Source organism: Enhydra lutris, unplaced genomic scaffold (genome assembly GCF_002288905.1).
Source record: "Enhydra lutris kenyoni isolate GAN:26980312 unplaced genomic scaffold, ASM228890v2 scaffoldscaffold21, whole genome shotgun sequence".
NCBI classification, from domain to species: domain Eukaryota; kingdom Metazoa; phylum Chordata; class Mammalia; order Carnivora; family Mustelidae; genus Enhydra; species Enhydra lutris.
The window spans coordinates 69321161-69335032 of NW_019154105.1; the positions used below are offsets into that span (position 1 = coordinate 69321161).

At 65.5% G+C, this 13872-nt stretch overlaps 1 protein-coding gene across 1 annotated transcript; it reads right to left on the bottom strand.

Moving 5' to 3' along the window:
- Positions 1-273: 273 nt before the first annotated feature.
- LOC111149060 (fibroblast growth factor receptor like 1) lies at positions 274-13567 on the bottom strand. The gene is made up of 7 exons (XM_022505963.1): positions 13494-13567; positions 12826-12920; positions 3586-3858; positions 2457-2537; positions 2083-2367; positions 1644-1997; positions 274-1511 (listed from the first exon to the last, which is right to left on the bottom strand). The coding sequence occupies exons 2-7, from the start codon at positions 12902-12904 to the stop codon at positions 1063-1065; spliced, it is 1521 nt and encodes a 506-aa protein (XP_022361671.1). The 5' UTR covers positions 12905-12920; positions 13494-13567; the 3' UTR covers positions 274-1062.
- Between the last annotated feature and the right edge of the window lie 305 nt (positions 13568-13872).

A 13872-nucleotide genomic window follows, 5' to 3' on the forward strand; every position in this document is an offset into this window, starting at 1 on the left:
GCCAACTATAGGACTCCTGGAGCCTGGGCCTGCCACACAGGCCCACAGGCATGGCCACGCACACAGCTGTACACAGACATAAGCACACATGGGCACACAAGCCTGTACACAGACCAGGCCCACAAACATGCCTGTACACAGACCCAGGACCGCACACACGCCTGTACACAGACCCAGGCCCGCACACACACCTGTACACAGACCCAGGCCCGCACACACATGCACACACACACAAGCCAAAGGCAGAAACATTAGCTTAATGGAAGAGGATGCACATTTTCTTGTTTAACAAAATAAATTAAATATACGAAGCTTCAGCTCAAACTCTATATAAAATTACAGAGGTCTGGGGCTGCCACAGGCAGTGGGGCAATGGTGCCCGGCCCTGAGGCAGCCATCCAGTTGGCCAGCAGGCCAGGTGTGTCCTGGGCCTGAGGTCAGGCAGGCTCTGTGTACACCTTCCTTCCAGCATTATTAATATTATTATTTTCTTTTCTTAAATATAAATATCAAGGGCCCTTCGCTCTGGCGAGGGCAGGGTCACCCCCAGGGGGCTCCAGCCTCTCAGGGCAGGAGCCTAGACTGCTCTGCCTGACCTCCCAGCCCGGGAGCCTGGGGAATGCCCGGACAGGTACTGGCAAACATAGCCAGCCACTGGTGGAGGCCTGGGTAGGGACACGGCAGTCGGCACGGGGCAGGCCTCGGGGGTTTGGCCAGGGTCCTCTCAGACCCCTGCCAGGCGCGGGGAGGGGTGGCTTGACCATGGCCCCTGTGGAACCCTCCTCATGGGGCGAGGGGTTCCTTCATCAACTAGCCCATTGCTACATGCACACTGCAAAGTTACCGGCACAGACCTTCCCAGGTATCTTAGTCTGAGGGTATGTGTGTGTGTGTGTGTGTGTGTCCAGAGGTATGTGTCTGTCACCCAGGGCGCCCCAGGGTGCTGACTGTGCCTCCTGCCTAGGCCCCAGCTCTCTGCGTAGCTGCCTGTCCCCCATGGGCCCGCCGCCCCGACCTGGACCCCACAGGGCCAGTGGGCAGAGCCCCACCCCATGGCACTGGCTAGCACTGGTAGTGGATGTGCTGGTGGACCTTGCCCTCCACATGTGAGTGCGTGTGCGAGTGCGTGTGTGTGTGCGTGTGCGTGTGCACGTCCGTGTAGAGTTTGGGATAAAGTCTGGGCCCGGCAGATGGGCCGGGGCCCAGCAGATGCTGGGGTGCCGCCGGAGGCCCGAGCTCCTCGCACAGCCCCACACCAGGGGCAGGGCCGAGGCTGGGGGGCATGGGACGGTCCTTGTCCCCGGCCCGGTCGCGGGCGGCCATGGGCGTGCGGTGTGCAGGCAGAGGCGGGGTGGGCCCGGGTGCGCACGGCTTCTTCTTGGCCTGGCAGAGCCACAGGAGCACGGTGCCAAGGATGAAGACGGCGCCAGCCGGGATGCCGATGACCACGGGCCACGGCAAGCTGGTGGTCGAGGACGAGGGGGCCACGGGGGGCCCTGGTGGCTTGGGGTCTGCAAGAGAGGCCAAGGACGGGGGTGGGGAGAGCAATGTCGCCACAGGTCTCAGGACAGCCCGCGACCGGCCAGCCCGTGGCCTTGCGTGGCGCCTCGCGCAGCCGGGGTGGGAGCAGGGAGGGGGCGCACCTGGCAGCACGGTGAGGAAGGCACTGCGGAAGCTGTAGCCCATGGTGTTGGCCCCCAGGCAGATGTACATGCCGGCATCATCCTGGCGTGCGCGCGCAATGAGCAGCTTGTTGAGGTAGGAGCCGTCAGGCCTCGACCACACATCCCCCGTGGGCAGCACCACGAACTTCTGGCCGCCCACGTCGATGGTGGAGTTGTAGCGGCCCTCGGCACCATACTCCACACGCTTCAGCCACTGGATCACCGGCTTCACATCGCTGCGCACTTTGCACTGGAAGGATGTGGTGCCCCCAAAGTCCACGGTCGTGTTCACGGGGTGCGTGCCCGTGAGGACGGGCTTGGAGCGCGTCCGCTCTGCATGGAGACACAGCGGGTCATCGGCGCCACCTCGGGCCGCCCCCACCCCACCCCCGCCCTGGCCCCAGCCCCCTGCACTCACGGATCACATCCACCTTGTAGGTTGCATTGATGGCGCCTGCACGGTTGGACACACGGCACGTGTACCTGCCACTGTCCTCGGGACGCAGGTTCTTCAGGCTCAGTGTCCACTTCTTCTTCCTGTGCTCCCCGGCCTCCAGGCCCGTCAGGGCCTGGTCGTCCTTCATCCACATGATGTCGGGCCGTGGGTGCCCACTGGCTACGCACTTGAGCCGCACGGAGCTGCCCACGGGCCGAGCGATCACACGACGCCTCATCTTGGAGGGCTGCGTGAAGCGGGGCCGTGCTGCGGAATGGCCAGCACACGGGTGAGCAGGACACTGGGAGGCACCCCCACCCATGCCCAGGGAGGATGGCAATGCCCACCCCTCTCACCCCACTGCTTGCTGGCTGCATCCTCCTGGCCCCCGGGGGCACCGTCGTGCCCCAGATGCTCCCTTCCTGCGCCAGTATCATCTGCAGAGAGGACAGCAAGTGAGGGGGGCCCCAACAGTGCCCCCCCAACCCCAGGCTGGTTCCCAGGCCCTGGCCTCCGGCCCAGCTGGGAGAGCTCTGCAAACACACATGCGCGCCCCCAGGGCACACCCATCTCTCAGAATCCCAGAGACAGCTGGGCAAGAGCTGCCCGCCCAGCCCACTGCCTGGGTGCAGGTGACCCCAACAGAGCCCCCCCGGCTCCGGGGGGTCTGCAGGCCCAGTGGGAGGAGGGGGCCGGGCCCGCCCGGCAGCTGCGGTAACCCTAGCCCACATCAAGGGGGCCGAGGCCTTGGAGAGCTGACATGGCTCACATACCGCCTCGTCACCCTCCCCTCTCAGAGGACAGTGGGGGGGGGGGACACCAGCCGTGTTCCCATTCCACGATCCAGAGCAGGGGGCCCAGTGGGGGTGGGGCAGGCCAAGGAATGCCCTTCCTGTCACAGCCTCCTCCACCCAGCCAGGGACCCAGGGAGGGGGCCGCACAGGTCAAGCTCGCCCCCTTTGCGAGATGGGGCGCCATGGCTGCCAGGGAGCCCCACCTCCAGGCACCCAGCCCAGGAGCCCTCCCGGTACCAGCGAGCCACGGGTGTGTCTCTGGGGACCCCGCCAGCCCCCACACCAGAGCCCCAGAGGCAGAAGAGAACACAAGGCCCTTGGCGGCCCCTCTGAACTCTGAAATCTGAGCCTCAAAGTCAGAGCCGACGCCAAGGCCTGGGCTCCCAGCCGGCCCTTCACAAGACCACCACCCTGGGGCTCTCCCATTCCCACTCCTGCCACCCCCTAGCCAGCCTGAGTCTCCCCGTCAGCAGAGGCTCTGGGGACCCCGCGGCACAGGCCTGAGGAGGAGGGCCCGGGCTGGGGGTGGTGGTCCCAGAGGTCAGGCGCCTGTCCTGGGCTTAGAGGAGGCAGGCAGGTGGGTCTCCTCCTGGTAGCAGCACTGGGGTGGGGTGGGGCCACACAGGGAAGGTCTGCTTCCCGGGCTCACGTGGACTTGGGCTCACACGGCCCCAGCATGGGCATCACTGACCCATCACGATGAGGGTGTAGTTGACGCTGAGGCTGCCGAAGCCGTTGGTGGCCTTGCACACATAGGCGCCGGCGTCCTCCCGCTCCACCTCCTTCACCTTCAGGCCCTGGGGCAGCACCCGGAAGCGGCTCCAACCGCCATGGATGGTGCGGCCGTCCTTGGTCCACATGGTCAGCGGCGGCGGGTCTCCCTCCACGGGGCACTGCAGCCGCACAGTGCGGCCCAGCCGGGCCACCTGCCTTGGAACCACCTTGTCTGCCATCCTTGGGGGGCCTGTGGGTGGGTCAGAGGGCTCAGTCAGGGAGGGGCGGGTGGCCAGTGGTCAGGAGTGCAGGCAGGCCTGCGTGTGGGAGCCCCCGTCAGCTGCCTGCCTGCCCAGCCCAGGCAGCGGGGGTCTGAAGCCCTGGGCCCTGGCCCCAGCCCGCAGGGATCAGCAGTCTCCCGGATCCCGCCACTGCCGGGATCTGAGCTCCCCGGATATGCCGTCACATCATGTCACGGAGGAGCCAGGATACAGAGGGGCCAGAGTGGCTCACCCAGGCTGCGCGTCCACAGGCGAGCCAGGATGGACCCCCATGTACTCCCCACAGGCAAGGCACACAGCACCAAGTCCGTGTAGCACAAACAGATGTGTCTCATGGTCCGGTCAGTGCCTGGCTATGTGTGCCTGGCCAAGGGCCTCCCTGATGCCAGCGGCACCTTGGCAGGAGGCTGGGCAGAGTGGCACGATAGGGCGGCATGACCCTGAGTCCCTGGGGTCCAAGGGCAAGCAGCAGGGTTCCTGTCTGGCTGGCAGCCCCCTGCCCACTGTCCCCCAATAGGAGAAGCCCAAGTCACCAGCGGGAAGAAACCCACTCCCAGCCCTGTCCCAGCTCACGGCCAGCCTCGGTGCCTCCTGGGTGCAGGGCCAGCAGGCATGGCGAGCCGGCTGCAGAGGACACTGCAGGCGTCCCAGAGAGGTGGGGTCGCATCCTGGCCAAGCCCCAAGGCTCCTACACCTTGGGGCGACCTCAGGGGGCGCTGAGCCCTTACACTCGCCCCGCTGACCGTACCCCCAGACCAGGACAGATGTCTCCGGGCACCCCGCTGCCCTTCCGGGGCCTAGCTCCCAGGATCCCGCCCTCTGGCTGTTGGCCCGGGGTGCTCACTCCACACCATAGCCACTCGGGCCTGGATGGCCTGAATCCTGCGTCCTGGCCTCCCAGAGGAGCCGGCCAGCGGCCGCCCTGAGATGCACAGCTATGGGGCCTGCGGGCAGCACGTGCTCTCAAGAAGCAGCTGGTGTTTCTATGGTGTGTAGGTACCAGCTGGCTGTGTTGCTGGCCTTCCCCTCCAGGACCCAGAGAGTGTCCCTGGGCTTTCCAGAGGCTCCTGGCAGCTTCCTGTGCACCACCTCCCAGCCCCAGGGGACCTGTGCGGAGTGTAGCCCCACACCACTGGTCTGCTCACGGTGAGGGCAGGGGGTGCTGGCCCCCATTCGGATGGAGAGAGCTGACAGCCCAGGGTCTAGGCAGGGAGGGGCCCGGCTTTGCTAGGGGGACGGAGGATTGGGGGGCACAGCAGGGGCACAGCAACACCAGGCCCTTCCCTCTGTGCCCTCTATGCCCACTGGTGAAAAGGGAGCTTGAGGTGGGGGAGGGCCCTACCCAACCCCACCCACCCTCCCACCCACCCCACCAAGCACACCCCCAGGAACGCTTCTGCCTCTGCTAGGGTTCCCCCCACTCCTGCCATGGGGCTCCTAACATGGGCCCCAGGCCATCCCCGCACTCTCAGCCAGCCCCCTCTTGACCAGGCCCCCAGGGCCCCAGCAAGCAGCTGCTGAGACCTACCTCTCCCAAATTTCTCAGTTGCATATGGGGCCCCCCAGACACCCATCAAGTCACAGTGAGACAGTTGCGGGGGTCTCCTGAGGCCCCCCGGCGTGCCCCGGGTCCCAGCCTTACTCCCAGGCAGGCCCTGTCCAACACCTGTCATTGCTTGCAATCCCACTATTCAAAGGGGCACCCCAGACTGCAGGACAGAAAGGGCACCCCCTCAGCCTGCCCCCAGGCTGACATCTGGCTGTCCACACAGGCCCAAACACTGCCTGGCAAGCATAGGGGGCTAAGACAGTGTCCCTCTCTCCCCGGGCTTTCCTGTCCTGGACCCATCCTGGAAGAAGCCTGCATCAGTGGCAGAAAGAGGACCCAGCAGACAGCGCTTCCGGGGCCAGGAGGGGCACCTGCAGCCCTGCCCCTTCCCTGTACCAGGCAGTAGGGTGTGAGGAGTGGGGGTCAGGGGCATCTACAGGGCCGCAGAGACCACAGGCCCCCTCAGCCACTGCGGAGAGGAGGACAGAGCCCAGTGGCTGCCAGACGGACCGGAGGTGTGGCCTCGAGGGCTGGCCTGCGTGCAGGACAAGGGGACAGGCAGGCAGGCAGCCAGAGGCCCCAGCCGGAGCCAGCCTTATCCTAAAGCAAACAGCCCCTTTCCCCTCCCCCTGAGCCGGGCCTTCCCTGCCCCCTCCATCCCCTGCCTCTGCAGAGACCCCAGCAGGCTCACCGGAGGGAGCCCCCCCCAGATTCCTGGGGATTTTGGCCGCCAGTGTGACTGCCACGGCTCTATATTTAGCTCAGGAAACACAAGCCCCCATTGTTCCACCTGGTCAGGTGCCCGACCCACCCAGCCAGAGGCAAACTGAGGCAAGACCTGAGGCAGATGGGCAGCTGGAGGGTGTGCAGGGGGCGGAGCGGGGGCAGTTTCCCACCAGCTCCAGGGCAGCCTCTGGATCCTTCAGCACAGGCACTTTCCCCACAAGCACGACCTCCAGGAAGCCCTTGACCTTCCATGAGCCCCAAGCCACAGCCTTGAGGAATTTCAGGGGGCATGGGCAGGATGTGCATGGCCATGTGGAGGGGGTAAATGGAGGCTGGGGCTGGGTCTCACCCCTCAAGGGGGCTAAACATCAATGCGGTAGGCAGAGAGAGGACCACCACACCCCCTTCTCCCTCTCTCCTTCCCGCCCTACCCCATCCCCAAAGCTGTGACAGCATACTAGAATGGGGGTGTGGGGAAGGGTCAGGGGCAGCAACCAGGAAGACCCCATATATCCAGCCTACACTTCCAGGCTTCCCAGCCACCACCCAGAACTCAGGTGCCACACAACCACCTGATCACGCCATCTCCAGACGCTGTCCCCAGGCACATGGGCTGTCCCCCAGACACACAGGTTGTCCCCCACTCTCTCAGACACTGTCCCCAGACACACAGGTTGTCCCCCACACTGTCCCCAGACACACAGGCTATCCCCCAGACACTGTCCCTAGACACACGGACTGTCCCCTAGACACTGTCCCCCAGACACACAGGCTGTCCCCCAGACAGTCCCCAGACACACAGGCTGTCCCCCAGATACTATCCCCAGACACAGGCTATTCCTCAGACACTGTTCTCAGACACATGGGCTGCCCCCCAGATGCACACACCCTACCCACAGACAGGCTCCCAGGCACACGCACATACACAGTCATACACCAATAGTAGAGGCAAACTCCCCACACCAGAGACCCCCTTGCCCCACCTGCCATGAGGACGGTTGCCCAAGGGTTAAAACACTATAACCTCAGCTGATGCTCCTCCTATCCCAGCAGAGCCCAGGAGGGCTGAAAGAGCAGGGGAGCTGGGACGGATGGAGGGGTGACACATGCTGGAGGGCTAGGGACAGGACCCCAGTGGCAGTCTAGCCCATGCAGTTTCCACACACCTTCGGGGGCCACCTGAAGCGCAGCCCCCCACACCTCCCTAACCCTTACAGCCTCTACACTGCCCATCCCTTCCTGGTATCTCTCCCCAACACCCTCCCCAGCCCCCCTAGGGGGCTGCAGTGTCCCTCTTGGGGTGGCCTGCTCTGGCCGCTCCATCTGAACCACAGCCGAGCCCCCATCCTGTTCAGGTTTGTCTCGGGCCTGGCTGTGGGGTCATTGCCTGTGCCAGCCTCTCCCTCTCTCCGCCGCCCAAGGCATTCGTGACCTGCTGACCCCGAGCAGCCTTCATGAGGAGCTGGGCCAGACACCAGCCCTCCCGGGGGCCCCAAGTGCCAGTCCACGCTGCCCACACAGGGGCCACGGACACGGGTGGAAGTGAGGGGCTGCAGGAATCAGCTGGTCAGTACATCAGAGCTCACTCCATTCCCAATCAGCCCTGAGAAGCCCTGGAAATGGCCAGCCTGGAAGGAACCCTCTGGCTGGGGTTGGGGAGCCATCAGGCTGACCTTGTTGGGACTGGCTGGGAAGGGACTTTGGATGGCCAGCTGGAGCCACTGGAGCCCTCTCCTCCTTGAGAAGTCAAGTGGTCTGGAAAAGAGGACTCAAAGGACACTGTGACAGGGCCTGACGGGGGGGCAGGGAAGCGAGGTAGGTCCCGTCTAGCCTGGCTGTACGCTCTGAACCAGCAGAGGCAGGGGGACACTCTCCAGCAGAGTGGGGGTCCCTGTACTGGTCCCCGTGGTGGGTGAACACCACGCAGAGGTGGACCTGGGGCCAGTGCCCTCCCCAAGAAGACAAGGGCTGGGAGGCTGAAAAGAGGGGGCCCAGATAAAGACCACCCCAGGACAGCCATGAGAGGCAGGGCTTAGCCTCCGCCCTGGTTCTGAGCCACTCTGGTACACGTGTGCACACACATGCGCTCCCAATCACCAGCAGGCCCAGGGCGGCCCCTGGGGGCTGGACTCATGGGATCTATCCATGGAACTGGTAGGACCCACAGGGCGGGCAGTTGCCCCAGAAGCCAGGCTGTCTGGGTGCAACAAAGGGACAGCCTGACCCACTGAGTCAGCAAGCTGTTCGCGGTGTCCGGCCCGACACACCGCCCGGGGAGCAGCACCATGGAAGGCGACAGGCCGGTGGGGGGGACCATCCAGGTCTGTCCCCAGCCCTGGAAGCCCCAGGCAGACCTCCAGCCCAGCCCTGACCAGGGCTCTTCCTCCTTGACACTCCCAAGACACACACGGGGGCCACAGAGCACTCCCTGACAGGCTGCTGCCCTGGCGAGGGGGTCCCCACAGGAACTGCCAACAGCTAACGGCACCCACACCCAACACCCACAGCCCCAGGACCAGTCTAGATGGCTCAGTGGCACACCCCGGTGGCTGCGTCCAGAGCCTGCCAAGTCCACAGACTCCAAGCTGACCCCTGCCCCCCTCCCCCACCTCAGAAAAACATCATGCACCTAGAACTGGTCTAGCATCACCACCTCCCTAGAGGGGCCCAGCCCCAGCCCCAGCCCCGGAGCCAAGAAGGACCTGGTCCCCTGGGTCTCCCTCACAAGCTGGCGCTGGACCCTGGGGACAGGGTAACAGGACAAGAGGCCCAGCGCACCCAGGGCCCTGCCTGCCATGGGCTTGAACCCATGTGACACGGTGTTTCCTGAGCCTGGAACCCCGGGTCAGAGGTTGGCACCAGTGCTGCTCCTCCCTGTGAGGGCTCAAGCACCGGACGGCCCAAGCCCCAGGCCACAGAGCCCCGCACTCCCACCCACACCAGCTTCATCCACCCCAGGGTCCCAGCCAACAGCCCACAGCCAGCTTCTTGCTGACAGACTATAGGTACGAGGCTGTGGCACACTGGGACCCCTGAGATCTCCACAGGCTGCAGGGCACAGAGCACCCGCTGCCAGGCTCCACAGTGAAGCCCACGGTCCCCACCAGACCAGGCAGGCCACTACAGAGTGCCAGGGCCAGCCAGTGGCCCAGCTGTCCTGAGGCTCAGCATGGTGGGGTCAGAGGAGATCACCGCCCAGGGCAGTCCCAGGCCAGAGCTGGGCACAGCATCCTCTCCACCACCTGCTGCCCCAGGCCCCGTTATCTCTTCATAGTGCAGGACTTGTGTAAATCTCTAACAAACTGGGGAAGAAAGCCATTGTTTCCTGCCACGAAGGGAAGCCCTGGGCATCAGCAGGTCCCAGGCTGGAGCACCTCCCTGCCACACTATCCCCTGCATTCCAGGGACAGACCTGGGAGCCCCTGACTCATGCTGGTTCTCCCCAAGGGGGCCGGTTCCTGTGGGACAAAGGGACCCAGGCCCACCAGCCTCGAGGCCCTGGCCCAGCAACTCACTGGGGACAGGAAGCTAGCCCCCAGGATGTCCCCAACCCCTTTTCCCTGTACCCCAGCCAACCAGCCTCTCAGCCCAGTCCTGGCCTATTCCCACTCCTGGCCCCCATCCAGCTACACCAGGGCATCTGCAGCCCCAAGATGTCCACCCTGGTCAGTGAGATCCGCCCACCTCTGCCCACGCTCTTCCCTCACCCGAAGGCCATTCTCCCCTCACCTGACCAGTACCCATACCACCTTCCGGGCTGTGCTGCCCACGTCTCTCCCCATGCCCCAAATCCCCTCCCCCAGCCTTCCTGGACTGTGGACCGTCTGGATGCAGACCCAGCCTGAACTAGCCCAGGACAGTGGCTCCCACTGCCCTCGGGCCCCAAGAGTAGCCACACTGAACACCCACAGGCTTGACCAGGAGCACACAGTGACCACCACTTGAAAGACAGATGGCAGGCAGGGTGGGGTGGCAGCATGGGCCAGAGGCTGTGTCCTGGACATGCCAGGGCTACGGTCACTGGAATGGTACAGAAGGCCCGCCACCAGCAGCAACGCGGCCAGCAGTGAGACTCCCGGCCCACTAGGACCACCGCCTGCCTCCGCCAGCACTCTTAGCAGTGTCCAAACCCCAGGCCGGAGGCTGAGGCCACTGCTGGGAAAAACCAACATTTCCCCATGGCACTGGGCGGGGGTTGAAGGCCCATTGATTCCCGCACAATGAAGAAGGAGCCTGCGGTAGGAGTTTCCAGGCCCAGCCAAAGGCGACTTTGTTCATGGCTCCCTCCTCCCCCCAGAGGGGACAGTGATTTATTTTCTCTTCCAGGAGTGGGGCCCGAGACATAAATGGGGCGGCTGGCCTGCATCCCCACCTCACAGCGCCTGGGCCCAGCTCCCGCACATCCACCTCAGCTGGGGCTGCCTGGCGGGGTGGGGGGAAGCCCCTGCGGCCTGGCCAGAGGCCAAGCAAGGTCAGCCAGCGCACACGCACACGACGACAGCCCTCCTGACGGCCGCGCGTCCTCCGCACGCCCTCACACACACTGGTGGGCCCTTCCCAACACAGCCCAGACGGCAAGAAGTCACTATGCCCGCGGCGTGGGGCATCCAGCAGCCAGTGCCCGGCCCCGGGGGCCGCACTAGGCCCTCCCAGGGCACACCAGCATAGTCCAGGGGACAGGAAGGTGACTTCGAGGGCTGGCTGTCCAGAGACCTGTCCACTGCTTCCCCTGTGGAAAAGCTCAAACCAGAGAAGCCCTTCCACAAGTTCTTCTAGAGCTCTCTGGGAAGGGCAAGGTCAGCAGAGCTGCTCGAGTTCCCACTGTGAGAAACCCAAATCCTATCTTCCCTCCAATTTAGAAAATGCTGTTGAAGACAAACCCACCCTGATTGTGAAACTTTCAGAAAGGGGAACTTTGAAAACATGATCTGGTATAGAGACGGGCTAACTGTGGAGAGTGTGACGCACAGGGAAGATGGCTCTCGGCAAACAGCCTGGCCCTCTGGGGGCGCGCCCAGAGTGACCGTGCCCCTCAAGGCCAGGCTGGAGGGGAAGCCAGCACTGTTCAGGAACAGGGGCCTCATACCCCACCCCCAAAGCCACACAGGACCTTGCCCTTGGAGAGTGGGTGCCAGGGCAGTGCACACCCGGCATGAGGGCCAAGGCTGGAGACGAGGCGCAGCCCCAAGACAAGGCTGAGGGAAACAGAGCAGGGTGTGGCCCCTCCAGGGCCCCATGGCACTGAGGCAGGCCCTGCTGCCCGCTGCCGTTGCTGCCATCCGCCACTCTGCGTCAGGATCCAGCCAATGACCAGGCCAGGCCAGCGGCCTCCAGAGCTCCCTGGCTGAGCAGCCAGAGGACAGGCAGGTGTGGGATCGAGGGGAGTCCAAGCAGATGAAAGAGGGATCAGAATCCAGGCTGCCGGCCACTGGCGGGCGGGGGGGCCTTGCTGCATATGACCTGAGTGCCTGCCGTGCCCAAGACACTGCCAGGCCCAGCCACGCCTGGGCAGCCCCCACCAGGCCACCAGGCCAGTCCCTAGCCGGGCAGGCGGGGGGGTACTGTGGCATTAGGCCCACCTGGGCTGCCGCCTGCCACCCAACTCCCGAACGTGCCCATATAAGGCCGGGCTGGGCTCGGTGTACCCGCTGGGTGGCGGGGGGGAGGGGTGCGAAGCCTCAGAGGACTGGTGGACAGGGCAGGGACGTTCCTGAGTGGTCAACACACCCAAAGGGCTGGCCCGGCCAAAGGGCCCGCCTAGCTGAGAAGAGGCCAGTGCAGAAGATGGCGGGCGGGAGTCCGTGAACGCTTATGTCCCATCACCCGTCAGCCAAGGCTATACCTTGCTGGGGCTGGGTACAGGGGCGAGCGTCCCTCGGGAGACGTTGTAGGCCTGCCCACTGGGACATCAGGTGTGTGAGCTTGCATCTGAGTCCTGGAATGGAACACGCCCACACACAGTATGTAGCCTGAAGCAGGTGGTCCTCTGGGTCTGCCTGGAGACAAGCCCCCACCCCCTACACCATGCAGCAACTCCATGTTTTAGACACTCAATCCCCCAGCCCCCCACCCTATATCTTCCCAGGGATGAGCCAGCTCAGGGCACAGGGCTGGGTCATGAGTCCCAGACACTAACAATGTCCCCACTGTCCCCAAACCGCACCCTGGCCACCATGGGGGTCTCTGGGTCTAGTTGGGTCCTCATAGGGGCCTAACTGGGTTCATTGTGCCAAACAGCCTACCCCACAAAAATCCTCAGGGTAACCAACTGCCCTCAACCTCAGGTACACATACAAATATGCATGTGTCCTGAGAGGCACTGGGGCCAGAGTCCACTCTACCAGCAAGTGTGGGGTCCCACAGGTGAGCCGGGGTGACCTTTGGGTGAGAGGGGCCCTGCGGGTGAGGTGTGCCCCCTCAGTGAGCATAGAGTCCCAAGGGTGAGCTGGGAGTGAGCTGGGGCACCCCACGGGCAAAGGGGGATGTACCTTCTGGCTGAGCCTGGGGGCCCAGAGGGTGAGAAGACCCACCAAGCTCCCGGCCAGTAGGGGCGGGGCGCAGGCACGCGCGCCAGCCGGGCACTGTGGCAGGGTTCAGGCCCGGGAGGGAAAGGGGCGGCGCTGGCGCAGGCCGGGGCGCCGGGCTGGTAGCCAGGACTCACCTCGGGCGGCGGCGGCCGGCGGGAGGGCCCCCAGCAGCAGCGGCGGCAGCAGCAGCAACAACGTGGGGCTGGGCGTCATCTTGGCCCGTCCGGACCTGGAGGTATTGAGGGTCGGTCACTGGTGTACAGGGTAGGAGTCGCCACCTTCTAGCCTAGGGCCCCGGGGCCGCCAGCACCCCAGTCCCGGGCTGCGAGGGTCTGGGTGCGGGCCTCCCCGCCCTCCCTGCCAGCGCTCCGGGCGGAGGAAGCGGCGGCGGGGAGCACCGCGGGTATCAAAGGCAGACAAAGGGTTTACACTAATTACCGGCCTCCCCCGCCGCCCCCCGTCTCTAAACACCGTCTGGATTTCTGGCGCTTGTAACTCGGGCCCTGCCCGCGGGACACACAACACCGGCGGCCGCGCACATAATCGCCTGCGCCATTAGCGGACAAATTTGCGCTTGGGGGGGGCCCACGTGGGGTGCAGGGGCGGGGGCGGGGCGCGGACAGGACCACTGGCGGGGCAGGGTCGGCGGCGGCGCGTGCGGTGCCCGGCGGCCTCGCACCCTGTATTCCGGAACCCGTACCCTCCCAGCCCCCGGCCAGATCCCGGACCCCGGACCCCGATCCTCCGGGGCAGGCCCTCCCAGTCGGCCCCCCGGGGGTCGCGGGCGCGCGGAGGGTCTCACCTCGGCGGGGCAGGCAGGCAGCGGGGCTCAGGGCCGGGCCCGCGGGACGCGCTGCGCGGTCATCGCCGCCCCGGGCGCCGCACCCCGGCGCCCCGCGCCCCCGGGCCCGGCCTCGGGACGGGGCGGCGCTACCTGGGCGCGGGCGGCTCGGGCCAGGACCGGCGCCGAGGCGGGTGTCCGGAGGCAGCGCGGGAGGAGGGGTCGAGTCCAGGGGCTGGAGGCCGGGGCCGGGGTCCCGGGGCGGCGGGGCGAGGGGCCCGGGGCGCCGCGCCGCGAGGCGTCCTTCCCTGCGGGGCTTTGTCAACTCTCCCGGAGCGAGCGCCGAGCCCGCCGCGCGCCCCGCCCCGACACAACTTCCCTCCAATCGGCTCGCCCCGGC